Here is a 23,970-nt window from a genome sequence, read left to right as displayed (position 1 = left end):
CCTATAAGCACACAAAACTGTATGCACATAAAAAAAAAGGTATGCACAAAAAAACAAAAACATACCTCTTCCTCAATGACATCATCATAGATTGTGCTACAAAATTGATTGTTCTTTAAAAATAGCTCGAGTGATTCTTGGGCAGTTATTTTTTCTGTATAAATGTCTCTTAATTCTTTCTCAAAACAAATCTAAAGTATTTTTTAAAGTTTTAAAAAATTTTAAAAATCCTTTTATTCATCCTTGTCAATTGCTGTGATTTAATTTTTCAAAATAGACCAAATTGTAACTTTCCCAATGAATTGAATTAAAAACTAAATTATTTTTAACTAAACAAATGAATTTTTTATTTAATCATTTTTAATAATAACAAAATATTCAGGCAATGAGAAACCAATGAGATTGACATTGGAAATCTACTAACTGATTTAGCAAATTTATTTATGAATTATTATGAAAAAAAGAAGGTAGACATTTATATAAAAGGTAAACAACATCTTTTGAATTTTAAAAAATAGTAATATTACACTAATCTTTCTAGAAAATCTAGATATAAAACACAAAAAAAAACCTTGAATTTACTAACTAGGTAGAAACTGATCACAAACTGAACTTCCTTGTTATAATGATTTTGTAAATAATTCAATAATTACACATTTTAAAAGAAAATAAATAATGCCAAAGTAGTTTTCCATAATCAAGTTAAATGTTCAACTTATTAAAACTTTGATTTTCTAACAGCCACAAGAGGTTTGTATATTTTTAAGATAATTTTTATTTAGATTGTTTTTTATTTTTTATTTTTGTTATTGTTATTGTAAATGGCTGAAATGTTAAAAAAACTTTTAGTTTATTTAAATCAGATTCCATAAATCCAATCCAATAAATTTTTTTAAAGATACCATCTTGGGTGCACCAGCAAATTCATGAGTGATTCCCTTTGAAAATTTTTTAAATTTATATAAACATCAAATGTTGTTTCATTTTGCAATGAAACTTTCTGAAATGATCAATTCTAAAACATGATAAAAGTAAACAAAATAATTAGTAAAAAGTAAATTTTTTACCAGGTATTTGCTTCATAAGTTTTTCATTAGTAAAACAATCTGATTTAACTTTTGCTTAAAATCATATCATTACATTTCTTGTCATAACTTGTATATTCTCTCATATAAATATCTTTTAGACTCTTTGTCAGATTATTTTTTAGCAATTTGTTTTTTTTCTCTCTGTTAAACATGCACTTTATGACTTCTGAAAAAATAAAATGTTAATTGTCTTTTTTTTTTGACAGAAATTCAAAAATGAATGCATTTAAAGAATCAATAAACTTTTAAAACCATTTTGTTTTAGTTAGCTTTTTAATATAAAATTTTATACCTGATATCCTTTAAGTATATAGTAATGCCTAATTAAAAGTTATTTTCAAAATTACTTCTTTTTATGGAGAACTAAGTTATTTATTTATTAGTGATATTTTAAGACCACTAGATAACTCATCATTCTATTTACTTCTCAATAGCAAATTTAGTTCTCAATACCAGCAATTTTTGGTATTAAGTTGCTTCAAGTTGGAGTAGATAGTTTATAAGAAAATAAGAGTCAATTCAAAAATAAAAAAAATCTTAAGTTAAATTTGTTTAAATAATTTAATTAAGTTTGAAAAATCAACATAAATAAACAGCATTAAAGACGCCATTTTTTTTTAAATTATAAAGAAACGCATCATTAAAAATAAGTAAAATATATATTGAGAAACATTAAGAAACTTTCATTTTTCAAATTTTGGACATTACAGTTTTATGGTCAAGTTACTCCAACTTGAAGCAATTGATTTTTCTAAGGTGAAAACCGCTTGTGCCTACTTTTCAAGTGGTCTCGAAATATTACTAATAAATAAATAACTTAGTTGTTCTGAATGTCTCCATAAAAAGAAGTAATTTTAAAAACTATTATAAACATTCATGTTTTTGAAACAACTGTTAAAAAGTTGAAATCTTACTTACAAAGAATTATGACAAAGAAATTTCAATATTAAAAAAACTATATTACTATGTTTTTTTTAATAACACTTTTAAGCATACCAAGGTTAAAAAGTTGTTGAAAAATTACCAATGAACATATTGTTGAACCTTAATCAGAATTTTAAGAACGTCTTTTGAGAGGAAAAAGTTATTGGATTGGGAAACAAAACTTATTATTCATATTTATATGCATTTAATTCTTTTAACTATATTTTTTGTAGTACATAAATTTAATTGTCTATAATTTAGTTAATTGTTATTTTATATATTAAATTTAGGCTATTGTTTATAGGTAGCACTGTTTCTGTTATGTGGAACATAAATAACGGCAGTGTATTAAAAGAAAAAAAAGCTCCCAAAATATTTAGATTTAAAAGAATAACATAAAAAGAATATAAGTGTTGTTTTCATCTATGACTATAATTTTACTATCGCCAACAGCACAACTTCTGGAAAGTCATTTATGAATAGCAGAAAAAAAATGGGACTTGTCAAAAACAGTGTCAAAACTCAATTTGAAAATACTATCTGCAGCCCATTTTAAAACAAACAGAACAATTTCATCAAAAATTACTTTACATTTATAATTTCTAACATTCATCTATACTTTCTAACATTTACTATACTATATAACATATATAACATACTACTACACTTTCTAACATTTTAAGTAATTTTATATTGGTGACCATATAACATCAATACTCATTTTGACAATATTAGACAATCTCACTGGTTTTCACATCTTTGCTAGAATTCGGGTATTTCTTGGGTATTACCGTTAACATAGACTGATTTAAATTGCTTATTTAATATATTTGAAATGCTTGATATTTCAGTGGTAATTTTGTTCTTTTTTATTTTTGATTGCTCTAATTTGGGGTTTAACATTTTGTTTTTTATTTATGCATGAGAATAAAAGTTTCAGTGCGAGTTTTGCTCTCATTACTAAATCCATTTTGTCCTCTCGAGTTGATCTTTAGACTTGTTTTTTAACAATAGTGCACATTTTGTTAAATGCCTTTGAGATTCTTGGCTGCCGATGTTCAATCAAATAAAATAGAGTATGTTTAATTTTTATTGCCTTTTTAACTTTTGCATCCAACCAGGGTTGAACGTTCCTATTTTGTTATTAAAAATAGGAATAAACAATCAACAAGATTCATTGAAAGTATGTAAAAACAACTCATAGCATTCACGGGCTAATCATCATGAATCAGCTCAAACCTAGTTGACTTGATTAAATTATTTATTCATTTGTGTAAATTTACCTTATTTAAAGCAAAACTTATCTCTTGTGAATAATATATTAACTTAAACTTAACTAATAAGTCCCTTAAACTAATAAAATATTGCAATATCCGGAGTTGTGCAAAGCTTTGGACAGATGCAAGATTAGTAACAGAGAAGCTTGTCTTGTAGTGAATGCAGTGCTAAAAGATATGAAGCTATTGTCGGCAGAAGCTGCAATAGATCCTGCAAAACTTAGACGTCAGAGAGGTCTTTGGCGGCAGAAACAAGTTTCTAAGCATGCTGCCGAGATGCAAGAACTAATTTGTATTGGATTTGATGGGAAGAAAGACTTAACTTTTGTTGAGAAGTCTGGTATACGTAGAAGCATAAAGGGAGAACATTATGTTATTGTATCATTTCCAAACAATAACTACATTGATCATGTAATGCCAGAAACAGGTAAAGCAGTTGACATTGCAAATGAGATATTATCAATAATTGCAAATACAAATTCAGCAAGTACGCTACTAGCAGTTGTTTGTGACGGTACAGTAACCAATACAGGCAAACGAAATGGTGTGATTCGAAAATTAGAGAAAGGCGTTGCAAGACCACTGCAATGGCTTGTTTGCCTGTTGCATGCTAATGAACTACCATTTCGGAAATACATTTCTGCTATTGATGGAGGATGTATAAGAGGTCCTAGTAGTTCCAGTGGTGTAATTATGAGTGCGCTAGACTTTGACCCCAAGGATTTACCAATTTCAAAGTTTAAAGCTATGTTAGGAAAAGTGGTTGAGATTAATGATGAGGTTAAGAACAGTCTAAGTACAGATCAAATATATCTTTTTAGAGCATGCTTAGCAGTGCAGCAAGGTTATACAAATAGTGATGAAATTAGGTCTTTACAGAACGCAATGCCAGGAAATTTAAACCATGCTAGGTGGCTGACAAAAGCCAACAGAATTTTGAGATTGTATATGTCAAAAGAAGTCTGTTCCCCATCACTATACAAAATTGTACGCTTTATAGTAAATGTTTACGCTCCTTCATGGTTCAATATCAAGAGTCATCCTTCTTGCGCTGATGGTGCAAAGAACTTTTTTTACTTGCTGAAGCAGTGTCATGAGCTTGGAGCAGAAGATTGGAAAATATTAGAGCCTGTGTTGCAGAACAACAACTACTTTGCCCACTCCGAAAACATTCTTCTTTCTGGTGTTTGTGACAATGATGATTCTGTGCGACATTTCTGTTGTGAAAAAATAAATAATTTGAGAAGTACTTCGTGTAGTTCTTCTGTGCGTGTTTTTGATAAGTCAAGTGTCAAGCTAAACGCCAATGCTTTGACTTACGTTGATATGATTGACTGGGCTACAGCTAACCTCACACCACCGTTGCTAGCAGCTATTGAAAGTGAAAAACTTCAACACTGTCAGTTTGATTTCATTTTTGGTATACCCTGTCACTCTTAGGCAGTTGAGCGTGCTATCCAAGATATCTCTGCAGCAAGCTCAACCGTTTTTGGGCATGAATCGCGACATGGAATGATTTTACAGTGTACTGCATCAAGAACAGAACTACCTAGTGTTAGCTGTAAATCAGACTTTTTGTAAATTACGTTTGATTATATTGTTTCATTAAACTAATAATATCTTGAACTTCACCATTTAAGTGAATTTTATGTTTCGACGTCGATAACACCCCCTTATCGTTGACAGGGCCGCAATTAAGGGGGTGCATCTTTTTTTTTAACTTTTTTTTATAGTAAGCAAAAAATGCTTATAAAACCCCAAAAAAAATACTTTTTTGCGCTAGCCATGGATATGGCCTCTGTATCATATTAAGTGCTTGATGAATTTCTTATATTTTTAGCTATAAGCCATTAAAGGGTAAATCTTTGCGGTAAAGTTGCAAGTACAAGACACCTGTTGTTTTAAATGTTTTTGGCCTTTTTACAATAAGTAGCACCTAGAGCAACTTTTTAGACCATAGCCAGGTTAGCAACTCTAAAAAAAAAGTATGACCCGCCCTACTGTACATCAAGTTGAAGAAAATCATTACAATTCAGATTGCAAGCTAAAGCAAGGTCAAGGGTGTTAACTGCAGCAACAGAGTCGCTTTTTTTGAATGTTGGAAAATTTACTATTTGGTATGGAGAACAATCATTTAAAACTTTATTAAATTCATGCTTAATTGAGTTTTCATTCAAATGAATTAATTGAAATCAATTTTGAGTAATCAGTTGTACAGTTTGGTGGAGTTGGTTGTATAAACAACCAACAATGAAATGAAAATTATTTTATTAGTATCAGACTAGTTCAGTCTCTGTTAAAATTTGGATTAATGATTTTTATATTTGTAAGTTTTTTATTTACATTAATGGCAACTCCTCCTCCAATTCTCTATATGTCTGATAAAGGTCATAGCCATCAATGTTTTTAATTGAGTCCAATGTGAACCAAGCCTCTATAATTTGTGATAACATCTGTTTTGTTTGTCAAAGGAAGTGTGGACAGTTTGGATAATTTACTATAGTTAAAAGAGATAGCATTTGTCTAATAGAAATTGATTGGTTTATAGTCAGTCTTATTATTTTTTTTCAAATAAATAGGAAATTGTTTTCAGCATCTTTTTCATTCATTTTCGATTAAATAATTTAGTTTGTTCATTTAGTTTTTACCTGAAAGACATCCTTTATTTGTTGGTCAGTAAGTTTATTCATATCTCAATCTTCTATTTTAACCAATGAAATGAAAGAGACAAACACTATGGATTACTTCTTGATGTTAAGTTGTTCTTTAAGGAGGGCTACCACTCTGAATACCAGAAGATTACTTTCCTGTCGGAGGTAATCCACTGGTATTATATAAATTATATATATATATAATATATGTTATATATATAATTATATATATATATAATATATGTAATAAATACAATATATATATAATAAATATAATATATAAATATATGTATATAGTTAAATATATATATATATATATATATATATATATATATATATATATATATATATATATATATATATATATATATATATATATATATATAATATATATAATATATAAATATATGTATATAGGTATAGATATATATATATAAAAATATATACATATACATGTATATATGTATATGTATATATATATATATATATATATATATATATATATATATATATATATATATATATATATATATATATATATATATATATATAAATTATTATACAAAATTAATAAAACCTTCAGACTAGAAATTTCATTCAAGTATTTCTTCTTTATTTCTTTTTTCTCATACTCTGCAGTTTCATAAAAGTTTCTTAATTTTAACATGGCAGCTTCATACTTTTCAAATAAACGAACATACTAGAAAAAAAAAGTAACAGATCAAACTAAAAAAATTTCAATATTTAAATTATTTATATTTTTATTGAGATCCAAAAGTTAAAGAATAAAATTGTCACATCAAAAATTGATAAGAATTTATATATTTACAAAAATACTAATTGATACTTACTATAAGAAAAAAATTTTAAAAAAACTTCAGAAAACTTTACAATTCAAAATAAAATTACTTAAGTATATATATATACATACATACATATATATATATATATATATATATATATATATATATATATATATATATATATATATATATATATATATATATATACATATATATATATATATATATATATATATATATATATATATATATATATATATATATATATATATATATATATTAGCAATAAATATATTAATAAAAACTAGTATAGAGTGCCTAATACAGATTAGAGCAAATTATGTTAGGTAAAATTAAATAATAACACCTGAGAATTAAAGAAACATGATGAGTTTTACACCTAAGGCATCATTAGATGTTACAGGCAATCTTAACAACTAAAAAAATTAATCACAAAAATTACAATGTAGTGTCTCTTTGATGGCGTTAAAGTTGTTTATGGTGGCTTATTAATACCAGCTCATTTCTTTTGTTTGACAATTTTCATTTTGACGATATTATGTGGTTTCATTTAAGCAAAGGTTGCATAATTCTCCTCTGGATTTAAACAGTTGCGTTTTATCAACAATTTCATTAATTTCATTATTTATCATAATTTTGATAAAAAAATTATGCATAACCATGGTTATTATAACCATATCATATGGTTATTATTATATTAACTATGACAATTAATTGCTGTAATAAAAAAAATGTTTTTATATTATGAAACATTTTTTTTATTACAGCAATTGATTGTTACATTTAATAAAAATATGCATACTTGCAAGAAAAAAAAATGTTTGCAAAATACCTGAAAGTGCCAAAATTTCAAAGCAACTTCAGTATTAAAATTACCTATAAAATTGTTTTCCATTTTATAAAAACTTCACTCCAACTAACTTTTTTTATGAACATTCAACTTTCTAATAAGAAATTTATTTATTATTTAATCATTTATTCATTATTAATATTTTTAAATTGGATATATTAAAAATTTAAAACACTGAGAACATTTTCATAAATTATTTACAAACAAATTTTATGCAATATTTATAAACAATACTTTCAAAGAATACCATTAACATCTTAAATTAACAATACTATGTTAATAATTACTTAATGCTTTTAACACTTAATTTATGTTTTAAGAAGAGAAAAAAAGTACATTTTGATATTTTTATAATTTCTAAAATTAATTTTTAATGTGATTACAATAATAAGTGCCATGTTTGCTTTGTTCTGCTCAAGAATCAATTCTGAATCAATTTTATTTCTTAAGATTTATTCCAACTAATAAATTGTAACTCTAATAACCGAATACACCTACTACCTAGACTTATTGTATTAAACCATCAAAATTTAACCATCAAAATATAACAACATAATATACTCACTATGATGTATCACATCATAGTGACCTATCAATATTTACTTAGACCCATTGATATCTCATAATACACCTAAACCTATTTAGTATACCTAATACTTATTGGAGACTTAGCAAAGTAATTTTTTTTTTTTTATTTGTCATTAAAATCACCAACCAAAACTTGATCTTGCATGACTCATCATTTAACAACTGTTTATGCATCTGTCATTTCATGCTCCAAAAACTTTTATTTATCTTTTTTTTCCCACACATCAATGCTGAGAACTTTTCTTCCATCTTTATGTTTTCCTGACTCAATTTACAGTTTTTAAAGTCTTTTGTCAACCGTTTCCCTCCTCTTTAAAAATACTTTTTGTTTTCTGGTAACTCATCAATTTAATAATGGTTGCTTGCAGTTAATAATGGTTGCTTTGTTGGGAGTTAATAAGTTTAAAAAAAAAAACTTGTTTTGAGAACTAGCAATGTATATTTTAGAGCAAAAATGTAAAAAGGTAAATATGTAAATAAATAGGTTAAATGCAAAAATATTTTTTTTGCAGACACAACCTTATATAATTTTATAGAAAAAAAAATCTAACAAAAAAAATTATTGAAAATTATTTAGGATTAAACAGTCTCATTAACTTTTATTATGTAAACATTTATAATTAATTGATTGATAATAAATTTTAAGTCAACATAAAAGAAAGAAATACCTTAATATTAGCAAATTCCTTTTTATGCTCTAGTTCATTGTCTGAAAGCTTTTTGGTTAACTGAATCATGCTACGCATCACTGAAAGTTTCTCTTTTCTTTCAGAAAGTCTATCGCGTTCACTTGATTCGTACAATATTCTAAGCTTAGATAGTTCTGCCTAAATATGATGGTAATACAGTGATAACAATTAAACAATGCGGCAACCATCTAAAATGGTAATTAGACAGTAACTATGTTATATGGTGGTAACTATATTGTATGACAGTGGATTATTCTATATAAATTTATCCACATCACATCAGCTTTACCTCTCAGAATTGATTTTTACTTTATTTGCAGATAAATAAATAATAATTGAGAAAAAACTAAAAGCTTATTGGTTTTTGAGATAATGTCAGTTGAATTTATGCTGATTCAGCATTTTAGTGATAATGTGAAGAACCAACAAAGGAACTATGATATTTTTTAATACATTTATAATGATTCTGGGAATTTTTCTAATATTAGAAACCCCAAAAGATTTTTATTCCAGAAATACAAAAACATCAATCTTAAGACTTGGCTATCACAAGATATTATTTACAGCTGTTTTTTTGCTACCTGTTTTTTTGCTACCTTAAAAACTTTATTAAATTTTTTTAAGATATTTAATGTCTTTTGTTACAAAATTTATGTTTTAAAAATTCTGAAAAAATGTTTTTTTCACAGCATATTTATTAATCATATAAGTATTAAAGAAGTTTCTTTACAGCATACTTTGATTAAGTATTAAAGAAAAAGCTTGAATCGTGACAATAATGATGAGAATGATTGCAATTATCATGATGTTTTGATCGTGACAATAATAATGATAACTATTCTCATAATAACCATGACGATACCTTAGAGTTTGTTAATAGCTTTGCAGTAGCCATGTCTTCATTTTTATTTTTTATTTCATTTAGTAGTTTTTGTAAATTCAGCACAGAGATACTAAGATGCTCTTTCTAAAAAACAAAAAACATGTTAATATCTTATACAAAAACAGAAGAAGGAAAGTATAATTCAAAATTTACAGAGTTACTTCACATTTTAAAGCTCTTTATATTTTGATATTAATAACATCAAAGGAAGTTATTTCAAGTATATAACTCTGAGAAAAAATTAATTGATATTAACATTAGGTTATAAAGGGAAAATAATATTATAAATTAACTTGATAAAATAGTTTGCACAATTCAAATTACATCATTGAATATAAATGTAATTGTTAATCAAAAATTAGAATGATAAACTTAAGCAAACTAAAGTGTTCAGAACTTTTAATTTTAATGAAAGATATTCTTTAAACAGTTTGATAAATAAAGTAATTAACATTTTAATAACCGCTACGGTTACAAAAGTTTGTTTAACTGTTATGTAATATATACTCATTGGTTACAAATATACTTAAACAAAGCGTTAAATTTAAAATCAATTCACATACATCACATTAACATAAATAAAAAATTTTAAAAAGATCAATTCTCATAGGCCACATTAACTTTACTTTAATTTAACTAAAATTTTAACTAAAGTGCACAAAGAAATTTCCTTACAGATCAATTTATAAATAGTCCTTAAGGAAAGATTATTTAAATTTTAATTTTAATTTGTTAAAGCTATGCACACTTTTCCTAATAACTAAGACTTTTCCTAATAACTAAGACTTTTCCTAATAACTAAGACTTTTCCTAATAACTAAGCAACCATTTTGCATTGTTTACTAATAGAATTTTTCTTTAATCTATTCTTGAAAAAAGAAATTTTCATTTAGATTTCTATTACCTCAGATATTACTATATTTTCGGGCAATAGCAGACAACTTTTATGATTTAATTATATAATAAAAATATGCATAATATAGGTATATTAGGTTAGGGGTCGTCCATAAATTACGCAAAGCTAAATTTAACTAATAGACAAAACAAAAAAGATCAAAAGTTTTCCCTCACAGAGTCTTTAATAAAAACTAAAAATTAAAATAGCGCTTTAAGTTTAATGAAACCGCTGCGCAAAAGAGCAAATGATCTCCTACTTCTATTTTTAAGTTTAATGAAACCGCTGCGCAAAAGAGCAAATGATCTCTTACTTCTATTTTTTAAATGAGTAGCATCCCCTATAAAGTAAATAAAATTAATGTTTACTTTATTTAAGGATATAATTACAATTATAACACAAGTATAAATGCATATCAACCATATTATAATTTTCCCAAAGGTTTTACTTTTTATTCTGAAGGTTTTATTCCTTATTCTGAAGATTTTATTCTTTATTCTGAAGATTTTATTCCTTAATCTGAAGGTTTTATTCCTTATTCTGAAGGTTTTATTCCTTACTCTGAAGATTTTATTCTTGCAATATTAAAATTTTTTAGTGTATAGCTCTCTGAATTTTTAACAATGAAAAATAATTGGTACTTATAAAACCATAAATATCAACTTAAAAAATATTAATAAAAATTAAAATTTCTTAATCAATTAGACTTTATGCACAGAAAAAGAAAATGGTTGACGTAAGGCTTATGGTATACAATTATGACATGTGTATCATTACTATAACTATTATTTTAGGCTTTTCAAAATTTTTAGATAATTTAGTAAACCACTGTTTAAGTAAGTTAATATTCATAAATAAAAAAAGAAAATTTTATGATTTTTCATTTCCCATTAAACTTACATGTTACCTATTTTAAATTCATAACAAATTATGAGATGGGTCCACAATTACTAGAATCCCATGTGGATCCTTTTTAAAAAGTAGCAGAAAAAAACTTGAAGCCAATGTTTAAGCATGCAAGTGCAGCCAAGGTGCAGTGGCTCAGAAAGAGTAGTTCTGGCTCAGAACCCAGAGGTCCAAGGTTAAAGCAACATTGGTAAGGGAGGAGGCATGAAGTTCTTAGTTAAATGCTCTTACGCAATGCTCTGTGATAAGATTATAAGGACTTCTGGGAGCACCTTAATAAACACACACAAAAAAAAAGAAAAAAAAGAAAGATGTTTAACTTGAAACTTAATTAAAGTAAAAATAAAAATAGATACATACTATGGGCAATAATTGTTTTCACTATCTTAACAATGTGTTAAATTGAACATTTTAAGTTTTTAACAAAATATCTCTGCAGAAAAGTCTATGAAGTCAATGCTAATATAATCATTAACAAATCTATTGAAACTCTTCCAAATTATTTGTTAAACAATATAAGGAGACATTTTTTTAACATTATTTAGTTTTGAAGATTTGACAAAGCTAGAAAACCTATTAGCATTATTGCCTTAACAGGTTTTAAATTTATATGATGTTTAAATATGGCTTTTTTACATTTAGATGCATATCTCCTTTTATAAAGAATGGTCTTAGTGTCTTTTTTCTAAAATCTATTCTGAATTGACATTTTATAAAAATGATTGTAAGAAAATGAATTTTTTAACAACATATTCTGATTGGTTAAAGGTTGCAAAATTAAAAAAAACTGCTTAAGCCTTTTCCCACCTCACCCACTCACCTCATTTTAATACACAGACATTAATAAAAATATACATTTAATATTTATAAATAAATATATATTAAATATCATATATATTATAAATACTATAATATATTAAAAGAATAATGATTTTTGGAAATTACTTAATCAATAGTATTGGGTAACTACATTAGATATTTTTTTCATAAGGTGCATATAAGATTTTGACATGGTGATAACCATTAGTTGATATAGTTGATTTTAATATTAAGTAATAATATTAATATATAATAATAATACAATATTATTACTTAATAATAATATGATATTATTACAATATTAATATTAGGTAAAGTGGTGAAAAATAGCCTATTTAAGAATGTAACCTTTAAGACTGAAAATCGATTTACTAAATAATAAAAGTGTAAATGCTAAATATAAAACCTCCATTTCCAGTTGAGTAATGGCATTTTTGTATTCCTTTTCAACTTCAAAATGTTCATGTTTCTGTTTTTTTGTAAGGTTTCTATTATCTAACTCTAGTTTGCAAATCGTTGTTTTTAGATTTTTTTCCTTGATAACAAAATTCTTTTCATTCAGTTCATTTTTTGCTTTTAAATCTTCTATAACAACTAAACAATAATTAAATAACTTTTTTTACTTGAGTAAAATAATTAAGATAAATGTAAAATACCAAACATTTTTTCATCTTATTTTATATTTTATATTATTAGATACCAGTCTATTTTTTTTGGTAAGTTTTAGGGTTTGTTGACTCATACTCAAATACTTTTTACACTTGTTTTGAGTGCTTATTTGAAAACATGCATTTTTTATTTTTTTTATTTTTTAATCAAAAGATTGTAAAGATGGTATAAATAGTTAACAAAATTTTGTATAAAAAATATCAAGCCTTTTATGATGTATGTTATACTTCAAATAAAAAAGAAAAATATCTCCAAGCATTCCATTATGAAAAAATTGTACATATCACTTATTGTCCTCTTTTTGCGTTTTCAGTTTTTTTGCCAAATAAAAAAGCAAATAAAATAGCAGAAAAATTAAATAAACAGTTTAAAATTTTTAAAAAGCTTGAAATTAAACTGAAAAAAAGATTTTAAAACTTAATAATAGTTTTCGTTTGAAAAAAAAAAAGGTTCTCTAAAATTAAGTAAAAGATCCTCTCCATTAAGAAAAATCGCTCATTATATACCATCGGAAATATTCAGAATTGAACTGTATAGAGGCTAGTTAATAAGTTAAAGTAGATAATAAGTTAAAGATAGTTAAAGGTAGTTTTGATTATTATAAAAATAGCTATAAAATAAAATATATCAAACAAATGCAATAATATAAAAAAAAGTAATAAAAATATAATAACAGTTGAAGCATACTAAACCTTCGTAACTCTCAAGCTTTAGTTTTGTAGATTGAAGCTCACATTTCAGATTGTGAACCTCTTGATGAAAATGCTTTAACTTTGTTTTTAAAATTTCCTAGTCACAAAATTATAATAACATTATAACACAAGCATAAAAAAGTTTTTGAAAAAATAAGGAAATTAAATAATATGCTGACCAGTTCTTCTGATCTGGATTTTTTCTCTGCATCTTGAATTTTTCGTGATTTATGAACATTTTCCAAAATAACCCTCCAATCCATGTTTGATCCACATGGAAAAGGATTCCCATTATACATCTACTTAATACATTTAAATTATTTTTTTTCTAAACAAAAACAATATATTTATTAGAGTCTACCTAAAATAATGATATATATTTAATTTATTTTTAATGGTTACATTTAGTGAAAACAAAAACATAATAGAAAAGTTACACCAGAGTAAATAATATAACTTAATCATAATAAATAATATTAAAAACATGTGTTGTCAAAAAATGTAATCATGATTATAAATTAGTCATATTATGTTTTTAATTTGTGGTATTTTAGCTGCAGGATGCTTCATTTTTATTTAATGTGTATTTTAGTATTGATTTAAGTTTAACTATCAGAACTAATTTTACTCAAATTATTAGTTAACTGCTGTTTTTTTGTTTTTCATTGCTATTGTAGGAAATAGTGATAAAAAAAATATTTTTTTGAAATCCATTTTTAATAATAATAACTACTGTGGTATATAATGTATAACAGCAGTAGAATAAATTAACAAATTCAATTTAAATAGCTTTCCATAGTTTTATTTGCATTTACCATTAAGATTTTTAAACAAGTTTTGCATTCATTGATTTGAAACTCAGTTGGTAAAGATATTATATCTTTTATTTATTTTGTTTTTCTTGTGCTCATTTTTTGTGGCCTCTTTTTATTGAATTTATTAAATTTAGGAGGAATGATTTAATTAAATGTCTTAATGATTGAAAATATGTATTGTACATCTACTTAATTTTGATATTTTATGATTTTTTTAGAGGTTAATTTTATTAAGTCTATTTTCATTACCTTTCAGATTAAGAATAGATGTTACAATATGTTAAAATTAACTAACCAAAATTATGGTCTTATAAAATTAACCATATATATGATTTAAATATGTAAATTTAGTTACTAATTAGATCAAGTTTGTTCAACAATATCTTTGTAACTAAAACCAGTTGATTTGAAAATAATTGATTCTTAGTTAAATGTTGCATGATTTTAGGCCAATTTAAAAAAATAAAAATTAATCTAGTTTATCAATTAAAATATTATCTAACTTACATAACTTTAAAAATGGAACATATTTATGACTATGTTGTTTTTATACAACTTTTTTTTTGTCAATTGATTTAGGAAGAACATACAGGGGTGTTGCAGCTATATTTTTTTATTATCATTATTATTTTTAATGGTATTATGATAATAATAATAATAATAATAATAATAATAATAATAATAATAATAATAATAATAATAATAATAATAATAATAATAATAATAATAATAAGCCAATTATTTTTGATGTTTTAAAAAAAAAAAAAAAAAAAGATTAAGATAATAATTATCTTCATCTAATATTAAAATAATTGGCTTACTGAAAAAACTAGATTAACTTAGTTTTGTTGCTAAAAGAGTACATAGTGGAAAACAATAGAAATATTTTAAAAAGCGGTATGAACTCGAATGCAAAATTTTATTTAATTCCTCACAAGAAAAGGTACCCAATCTTGAAAAAAAACAAGTTTTAGCTCTTGGCAGATCTAAATAAATGAAAGAAAAATCTACAAAAGAAAAGACAAATCATCTTGATATCTTAATAATTAGCAGATTTATAGAATTTTAAGAAAACTTATGGATAAAACATTTTGGAACATGTTTCTGAGAAAAAAACAAAAGAATTCAAGATTCAACAGTTAAAGGGTTGTATCTAAATCATGCCTCGCTCGCAACGATTTTATGATATTCGCAACATGCCGAACAATGAAATAATAGGCTGAATAAACTGCTTAACTTTACGTGAATAAAAATTCAAGGAAACTTCTTAGTTTTTATTCACGTAAAGCTGATCATTTACTGAATAAAAGCAATTGCTTATTTTAATTCACCCGGTGTAGTATGAGTTTTTTACTCCCGCGTTTTTTTCACTCCCCAGTAAATACCGCATATTAAATTTTTACTCCCCAGTAAAAACCGCATATTAAATTTTTACTCCCCAGTAAAAACCGTATATTAAATTTTTACTCCCGAGTAAAATTCTCATATTAAAATTTTATTCCCATTATGAGATTTTTACTCCCAAAAAATATTTTGCGGCAAAACGTATTTAATTACTGTGGTTCTTGGAAAAGTATTAAAAAGCAAATCTTTTAAAGCAGTAGCTTATTTTTTTTAGTTTAGCGATGCATACTGAATTTACCGACGTTTATAATTTTTTGAAAAAAGGTATATATCCAAAGACAGCTATTAGTAAAGGTGATAAATCAAACTTTCGAAGAAAAGCAAAGCCATTTGTAATTGAAGATAATGAGTTGTATCATCTGGGTAAATCTAGCGTTAAGGTAAGCAGTTTTTTTTCAACACACTACTTTAAGTATATATTTGTATTTTGTAATTTAATAATAATGTTTTTTAATGTAATTTTCATTTAATTAGTTATTAATTAATTAATTTTCATTAGTTACTTATCAATTAAATAAAAAGTACAGTGTATTTTAATTATTTCTAAAATAAGATTGCTGTTATTTTAAGTTTTTTGTTGCAAGTTTTGATTAGTTTGATTTTATTTTATTTAGAGATGTTTATGTTTTTTTATTTTGCCTTTGAATGCATGTGTGTTAAATATTTATTATTTTTAAACTTATTTGTTGTCTTTATTTGTTGTTATTGTTGTTGTTCTACTTTTTATCTTACTGCGATACAACAACCTTTAAGTACATGTGTGTTATATATGTGTGTTAAGTTATTCTTTATAAATTTTTGTATTTGGAAATTTATACTTAATACTATGTGTATTGTAGAAGTAGTAGCATATTTAAACATACATGCTATAACTGTTTCAAATGCAGCAGATGTTATATATATTTTTTATCTTGCTGAGATACTGGGACATACACGTCTACAGAGAAATTAAAATGCAAGGCCAACATTTTTCAAATATTGGCCAAATAAAAGCCTTGGCCAATAAGTTTAAAAACGTTACCAAGAACAACATAGAATTATTACTTTTCTTCTCTTGTCCTACCAGTTTGAGGTGCATATACTGGTACTATATTAAACACTAACTTTCCAATTCCTAATCTCAATACCATCACTTTCTCATTCACTCGTCTTACCTTAACTACATGATTTATCAAAAAAACTGCAACTAAAATACCAACCCCTGACATTCCTTCTTCACATCCAACCCATTAGAATTTGTACCAGTAATTATCATATCCAATAGTCTTAGCACTGCCACCTTTCCAACAAGTTTCTTGCAGGTAGCATATGTCTAGTTTTCTTCTACCTGCCATTTCTGTTCACTTTTTATTTGCATTCAACCCTCATTGGCCGATCCAACCTTTAATCTCACACCTTTTATCACATTGACACTCACCAGCTACTTTACCAGGGGTCTACTGGTGTTAGGACCAACCATGGATGCTTTAACATACTTGCTACTGGCCAGTGATGTGTTTCTGTCCAATGCCTTATCTGAGGCCAAGAACATACCATCAGATGCGCCTCTTGTAAATCGTGCTACAGGTGATGTGGTATTTTTTTTTTAAACTTCATTTTTTGGAGCTGATTTTACAACTGGATGCTCTTCCAAGCGTTAACCTGTTTTATAGTTCAGGAAACTGAGTATTTTTATACTCAGTTTTCTGAGTATAAAAATACTTAGTTTCCTGAACTATAAAACAGGTAGACTTCCTAGTGACAGCATCATAGGAAGTCTACCATCCAAGGTTAGCGAGCTCCTCCTACCTTTACCACTTCAAAGTGGGGTTTTATTTCAGAGTTTTCCATCTCCTATGTGAATATCATTCACCGTGGCTAAAGAGTCTAACCTGCCCAGATCAGTTTAATGTCATGACCTGGACTGGCATTTTGATTAAATTTAACACTTCAATTGAATTGAGCGCATACAAGTTACATTTTGATTATACTTAGTATGTACAAGTTACATTTCGATTAAATTTAAAATTTCAAGTCCTGGACACGATATTAAACTGTTCTTTGGGGTAGGTGAGGCTCCATAGCCGTGGTGAAGGCTACTCATCTAGGAGAAGAAAAACTCTGATATCAAATCCTCACTTTAATGTGAATTGGGTATGAGGAGCTCATAAACCTTGGCTGGTAATCTTCCTAGTGACAGTGTTACAATAAAAATACTCAGCACTGTTTTGTAAAATAGGTTTACTACGAAGGGCATCCAGTTGTATAATTTGCTTCAAACTATCCATAATATCATTTTCATTTTGCAATGATTTGTTATCTCACTTGTCAAATCATTTATATATGACAAATAAAAGGGGTCCAATAACTGATTATTGTGGTACTCCATCTATGACTTTTTCCACTCTGAGCTGATCGCACCAAGAACCGTTCTTTGTGTTTGTCCGCTTAGAAAACCTTTAAACCAATGGATAATTTGTTTTTGATTCCTATATGATTGTAGTTTTAATAACAATCTCTTATGTGCAACTGAGTTGATAATTAAAATAAATAAAAAAATGGATTCTGGTGGGGGACAGAAGTTCATAGCCCTCATCTTCCCTGGATATGTCACTGGTTTTGAGATAAGAAATTTCTTTTTAAATTTTTTAAACTTCATCAACTTATCTTCATTAAATTTTTTCTCTAATCTATAATTTTTTTGAATAATAATAAATGTATTATTTAATGGAATAAATGAGAATTATCTAAATTTTTATATAAAGTTTTAGTCACCACTGTTTTTGTTTATGTTTCACAATATGATTCAGTATTGTTAATTTTTTTTTTTTTTAAGAAGTGTAAGTCATTTTATTAGAGTTTTTTTTTTGCGATTGTATAGATTTGACATTACTGTTAAAATAAATATTTTTTTTTCTGTATTGAATTTTATCACAAATTGTTTCATTTATTTTCTGTCTTTATTTGACATTTTTGGGTGAATTTTTTTTGCCCACTTTTTGGTCATGGGCAACAGCTAGTATTGTAATAATAGTTTAATATTTATTTTCTATTAATAAATATTATTATAATAAAATAAAATAAATGATTGATTATTTATTTTCTATAAATAAATATCATAAATAAATATATATTTTTTTCATAGAGAAAAGTTATTTGGTGTAAAGAAGAGCAACACCATATAATTAAGTCTGTGCACGATGGTAATGATGTTTCTAATGAGGCTAATGCGTTATCTGGCCACATAGGCATGAAACAGGTTGGGATTGATTTGACTCAACTCCCAGAAGTAAATGGTTATAAATATTTGATAGTACTTATTGATTATTTCAGCAAATAGGTAGAAGCTGAACCTCTCTTTGATAAAACAGCCATCTCTGTGGCATTACTCCTGTATAAACAAATATGTAGACACGGGTGTTTTGAAATACAGATAAACGATCAAGGTCGTGAGTTTGTGAATGAACTATCTAATGAACTTCACAGGAAAACTGGGACTCATTAATGCATGACAAGTGCATACCATCCACAAGCAAATGGTTTAGTAGAAAGTCAAAATCAGTCAATAAAACGAACCTTGGTAAAGGTGTTAGAAGATGCTGCTATTGAATGACCGTTTATCATTGACGGTGTTTTGTTATTGTATAAATAAGAATTAGAAAACACAAATCAACAGGGTTTTCACCCTTTGCATTACTTTATCAAAGAGAAACAGATCTGTCAATTGATATAGATCAGAACTTGATTGACTATAATGATAATGCTACTCTGATTGACGATGATTCAAATAACAAAAAAGCAATTATGGAAACTTTCAATAAAATAAATGAAATGAAAAAGTGTATTTTCGATGAAAACATCAAAAAATCACAAATAAGGCAAAAACGTGACTATGACAAAAGAGTCAATCCAAAGAATAGTATTTCTATAGGAACAAAAGTGTTATTGCGAAATCATAAACGTGATGACAGAAAAGGTGGAAAGCTTGAGAAGTCATGGGTAGGGCCATACACGGTAACTAATATTTCAAGTACAAATAACTGTAGTTTAAAGAATAAAAAAATGTAATATTGAAAAAAAAGTATAACCTAACAAGTTTGTCCTTATACAAAGAGAAATTCTTAAAAAATAACAGCATTCAACTAGAAGTAATTAATAAGTTATCAAATGATGATAATGTCAAAACGGAACCAATTATCAAAGGCGTTGAATCAAGCAAAAAATACAATAATGCTAAACATGAAAGCAAAGTAAATGCTTTATATGAAAGAATAGCAAAATGTGCAACTTTTGATATGAGGAGATCGATTGCTGAAAAGTTTGGAATTGTTAGCAAACACAATGTCGCCTTAGGAAACATTAACCTAACTCTTTGTCCACAGGGAGTTCATAGAGTTAAGGGGGTGGAAACTGCTTTTTTAGAGTAGTTTCTTTTATCATAACTGGTAATGAAGATGATCATGAACCAATTAGAGACAAAATTGTTAACCATATGTGCAACGAAATACAGGATGAAATGACTGGATATTTGAATATGCCAATTCGTGCACATATTTGTAAAACTAAAATGCTTGAAAATGCGACATGGGCAACTGATGCGGAGATAATTGGATGTGCTTTATTTATGCAAGTAGATATACAAGTATACAGCAAATATGGAGCAAAAACAAAATGGATGATCTACCCATGTAGTTTACGGCTTAATAAGTTAAGTGATTATTCTATATTTCTAGGCAATTCAACTGGAATTCATTTTGATGTTGTGATTAACAATTGAAAATTTAGTGCACTTATTTATGTAGTTATTTTTAATTATTGCTTGTTTCTTAAATTTTGCGTTTTAAATATTGCTGTTTAATTTTAATTATTGTTTTTTTTTTCTCGCTCCATGTTTACTGTATTATACAGTATACAGTCTGTATACTCGGATATCTGCCTCATTGTTGAAGCAAATCGAATTAAATCTTCGTCAGTGGTCAAAATAAGCAGTTTTTTAGTGTTTTTTGTTTCTTTTTATAGTTTTATATATTACAGGTCTACGAAGTTTCAAACAAAGAGTTTTGTTTAAGCGTCATTTGCGGACATTTCGTTTATTAATTATTAGCATAATAGATAAAAATCTAAAACGTATTGCAAATAATTTTTTAATTTGAAAAAAAATAATTGCTGACTCAGCAAAAATATGTGAAAATGTTAACGTCCCAAGAACATAAATATTTTAAGATTACACCAATATTAAAATTAAAATTTGAAAAGGTTAAAATTTTGCAAAATGCTATTATACTAATGTAGTTTGTGCCTAAACCAAAATTAAAAAAAAAATTTAAACGATCAAAAATAGCAGACTCAATAGTATAAAAAAACTATTTTTAGCGATAAAATACTCATTTGAAATGGTAATTGTAGGTTATTTTTAATTTTTTTTAGGTTCAGGCACTAAAATCATTAATAATGAACATATCCTGAAAATTTGAAGCTAAAATAATGTTTTTTTATTGAGATATCATTATTTTCCTACAGCTTCTCATAAAAAAAACTAAAATTGAGGAAAATCAATTTTAAAATTATAAATCATGTACGCTACTCAGATAAATCATTAAAAACCACCAACACAATAATCTTTTGCATTTTCTTTATCTATTTTTTGTTTAAAATAGTTTTTTCTAATAGATCTTAATTTTTTTTTCTTTTTTTTTTTCGTTTCTTCTGACATTTTTTTCTTATTTTTTAACCGTATGGAGTTTTAATAAACTCCAGACAGTAAAAGTAAGGTAAATTCACCTTTTTCTTGTATGTAACTTGACAAGTTGCTCTATCAGACTGCCATTTACATAAGCTTATTTCACCCATGGTGCAAAATATACGACGATATTCTTCAAAAGTAAAATTAGTGCAATGATGAAGTGAAGCTATTACAGAGTTCCTCGTTTCCAAAAGGCTATTTGAATTTTGTCGTTATTTAAAAATAGTCATTCCAACATAATTTTGAAAGGTGTTGATCACATTACCCGTTAGCCGACCTTTACCAGAAACATCTTTTCCGTCAGATAGTTTTACCCGTCATAACTCTTTTCTTTTAAGACGTAGTAGATAGCAGATACATTCTTGTGAATGTTTAGAGTAAAATAAGACACGTTGTGAAATGAAAATAACAAACAAACTTTTGTTTACGGTAACTAGGGACGTTCCTATAGAGTCTGATGCTAACTCAGAGTGTTTCAAAGTGTAAATAAGGACAAAGAAATATTTTTTATTGTTTCCAATATTATTTGCATGAATATACCCATATCAAAGGGTGAAATTTCGTGATTTTTTTTTTAGATAATTATTCGCGTCTCTATTACCTTAATGAAGCACGTCAAATATATTTGTCAGTGGTCTGAAGAAATAGTTAATATAGTTTTTTATATATATTTTTATTTGCAATAGTTCTACAAAGTTTTAAACGAAGAGTTAAGTTAAAGCGTCATACGGGATATTTTCTCAATTAATAATTCGTAGCATTTTGTCAATTGATCTCACAACATAATTTTGATAACGCAACATAATTTTTAAATTGTGTTTATAATAAACGGAATCGCTTCTTTATTGCTTTTCAAAAAACCATAGTCTTTAAAACGTTAAAAGATATATTCAAAATACAACTAAGTCGCAAAATACATTTGGCCGCCAAATAATTTATGGGAGTAAAAATCTTATAATGGGAGTAAAAATTTAATATGAGAATTTTACTGGGGAGCAAAAATTTAATACGCGGTTTTTACTGGGGAGTAAAAATTAAATATGCGGTTTTTACTGGGGAGTAAAAAAAACGCGGGAGTAAAAATCTCATACTACACCGGCCTTACGGACAGAAATATCTTTAAACCAAAACACTCAGTCGATGTGTATTTACTTCACTACGCCTACTCCTAAATCATTCGTTGTATGTACACTCTAATGCGCCTATTCCTAATTCAGTTGATATATATACGCTCATTACCTTTATCGTTATACAGTATAATGTTTAGAAAATTACTCAAGTCAAATTAATAAAGTTGTCAAAATCATTGCGAGTGAGAATGATCTAGACAGCGAGTGGGATGATCTAGACAGCGACGAATCTAGGTATTTTTGGTGGGGAGGAGGGGGTGTAATTTGAAATATTTTTGAACCACATTTGCGTCTCCTAAAAAAAAAAGAATAATAGGTCGTTGATTTCTAAGATATTTAAGGATTTTTTTTAGATTCCGGATCACTGGATCTAGACACAACCTAGTTTATAATGTTTATATTGTTTAAACTAATAACCGACTGACAAAAATACCTTTTGTCAGTCGGTTATTAGTTTAAACAATAAAGATATTTTCACAAATTATCTGCAAGATAAACAAATAGTTTGTTCTAAGGGAAAATACTAAAGATCTTATTGTGGACTATAAGCAATCTTTTAAAGTTTATTTAAAATGTAGTGACCAATCAAGATTTTGTATGTTATATAGTTTAATTTAACATAATTGTGGTATATTATAGAATCCTAATTTTATCTTAAATTTCCAGACCCGTAAAACATCAAGTTCTTAAGTACTATTTTTAGGTGCGGACTTTGCTTGGTGCTAGAATTGTTTTAACTCTTGCAAAGACAAATAGAGGAACAAGGATGAAAACTGACTCCTATTACTGGACGTTTTTAATGTAACACATAGCTGCATCATAAAAATATTGATAAATGCAGATAAATGCATTCATTGTTATGTAAAATCGTATCCGTATGCATGTGCTTTTGAAGTTTAACCTCAAGTAGTCCGATTGGTGTTGAACCAAGTATTGTGATAATTAGAAGTTTTTTAAGCAAATAGTTTAAAGAGCTATGTTCCTGCAAAAAAACCTTGCTTTTTGCAAAAGACTATTCGAGACCGTATGGCCTTCTGTCAGAAAAACAAGGATCGGTCAGCGGACGATTTATTAATCAATTTGGTTATTGTGCTACAAGCCTTAGACGTTCGCCTTGCAAACAATACAACCCCCAATTTGAACA

At 26.5% G+C, this 23,970-nt stretch overlaps 1 protein-coding gene and 1 long non-coding RNA gene across 4 annotated transcripts in view; one reads left to right on the top strand and one right to left on the bottom strand.

The window, feature by feature from the left end:
• Positions 1-14,081, bottom strand: part of LOC100204563 (uncharacterized) — a 42,406-nt gene extending 28,325 nt beyond the window's left edge. For 2 of the 3 annotated variants that reach the window (XM_065803844.1, XM_065803846.1), the window contains exons 1-7: positions 13,935-14,081; positions 13,756-13,852; positions 12,801-12,988; positions 9,754-9,858; positions 8,871-9,029; positions 6,518-6,640; positions 66-191 (exon numbers count right to left, since the gene is read on the bottom strand). In XM_065803844.1, the coding sequence (XP_065659916.1) occupies positions 66-191; positions 6,518-6,640; positions 8,871-9,029; positions 9,754-9,858; positions 12,801-12,988; positions 13,756-13,852; positions 13,935-14,054 (918 nt within the window). In that variant the 5' untranslated portion in view covers positions 14,055-14,081. Of the gene's footprint in view, positions 1-65; positions 192-6,517; positions 6,641-7,596; positions 7,699-8,870; positions 9,030-9,753; positions 9,859-12,800; positions 12,989-13,755; positions 13,853-13,934 lie in introns of those variants that run through there. The other variant, XM_065803845.1, reaches the window with a different exon arrangement.
• Positions 14,082-16,087: 2,006 nt separating this feature from the next.
• LOC136084346 (uncharacterized) lies at positions 16,088-20,814 on the top strand. The gene is made up of 2 exons (XR_010640501.1): positions 16,088-16,354; positions 19,099-20,814. It is a non-coding gene; the product is annotated as an uncharacterized LOC136084346 (long non-coding RNA).
• The last annotated feature ends 3,156 nt before the right edge of the window (positions 20,815-23,970 follow it).

The sequence above is a fragment of the Hydra vulgaris genome, chromosome 08 (genome assembly GCF_038396675.1).
Source record: "Hydra vulgaris chromosome 08, alternate assembly HydraT2T_AEP".
Lineage (NCBI taxonomy): Eukaryota > Metazoa > Cnidaria > Hydrozoa > Anthoathecata > Hydridae > Hydra > Hydra vulgaris.
This window is presented reverse-complemented; position numbering and strand designations above follow the sequence as displayed.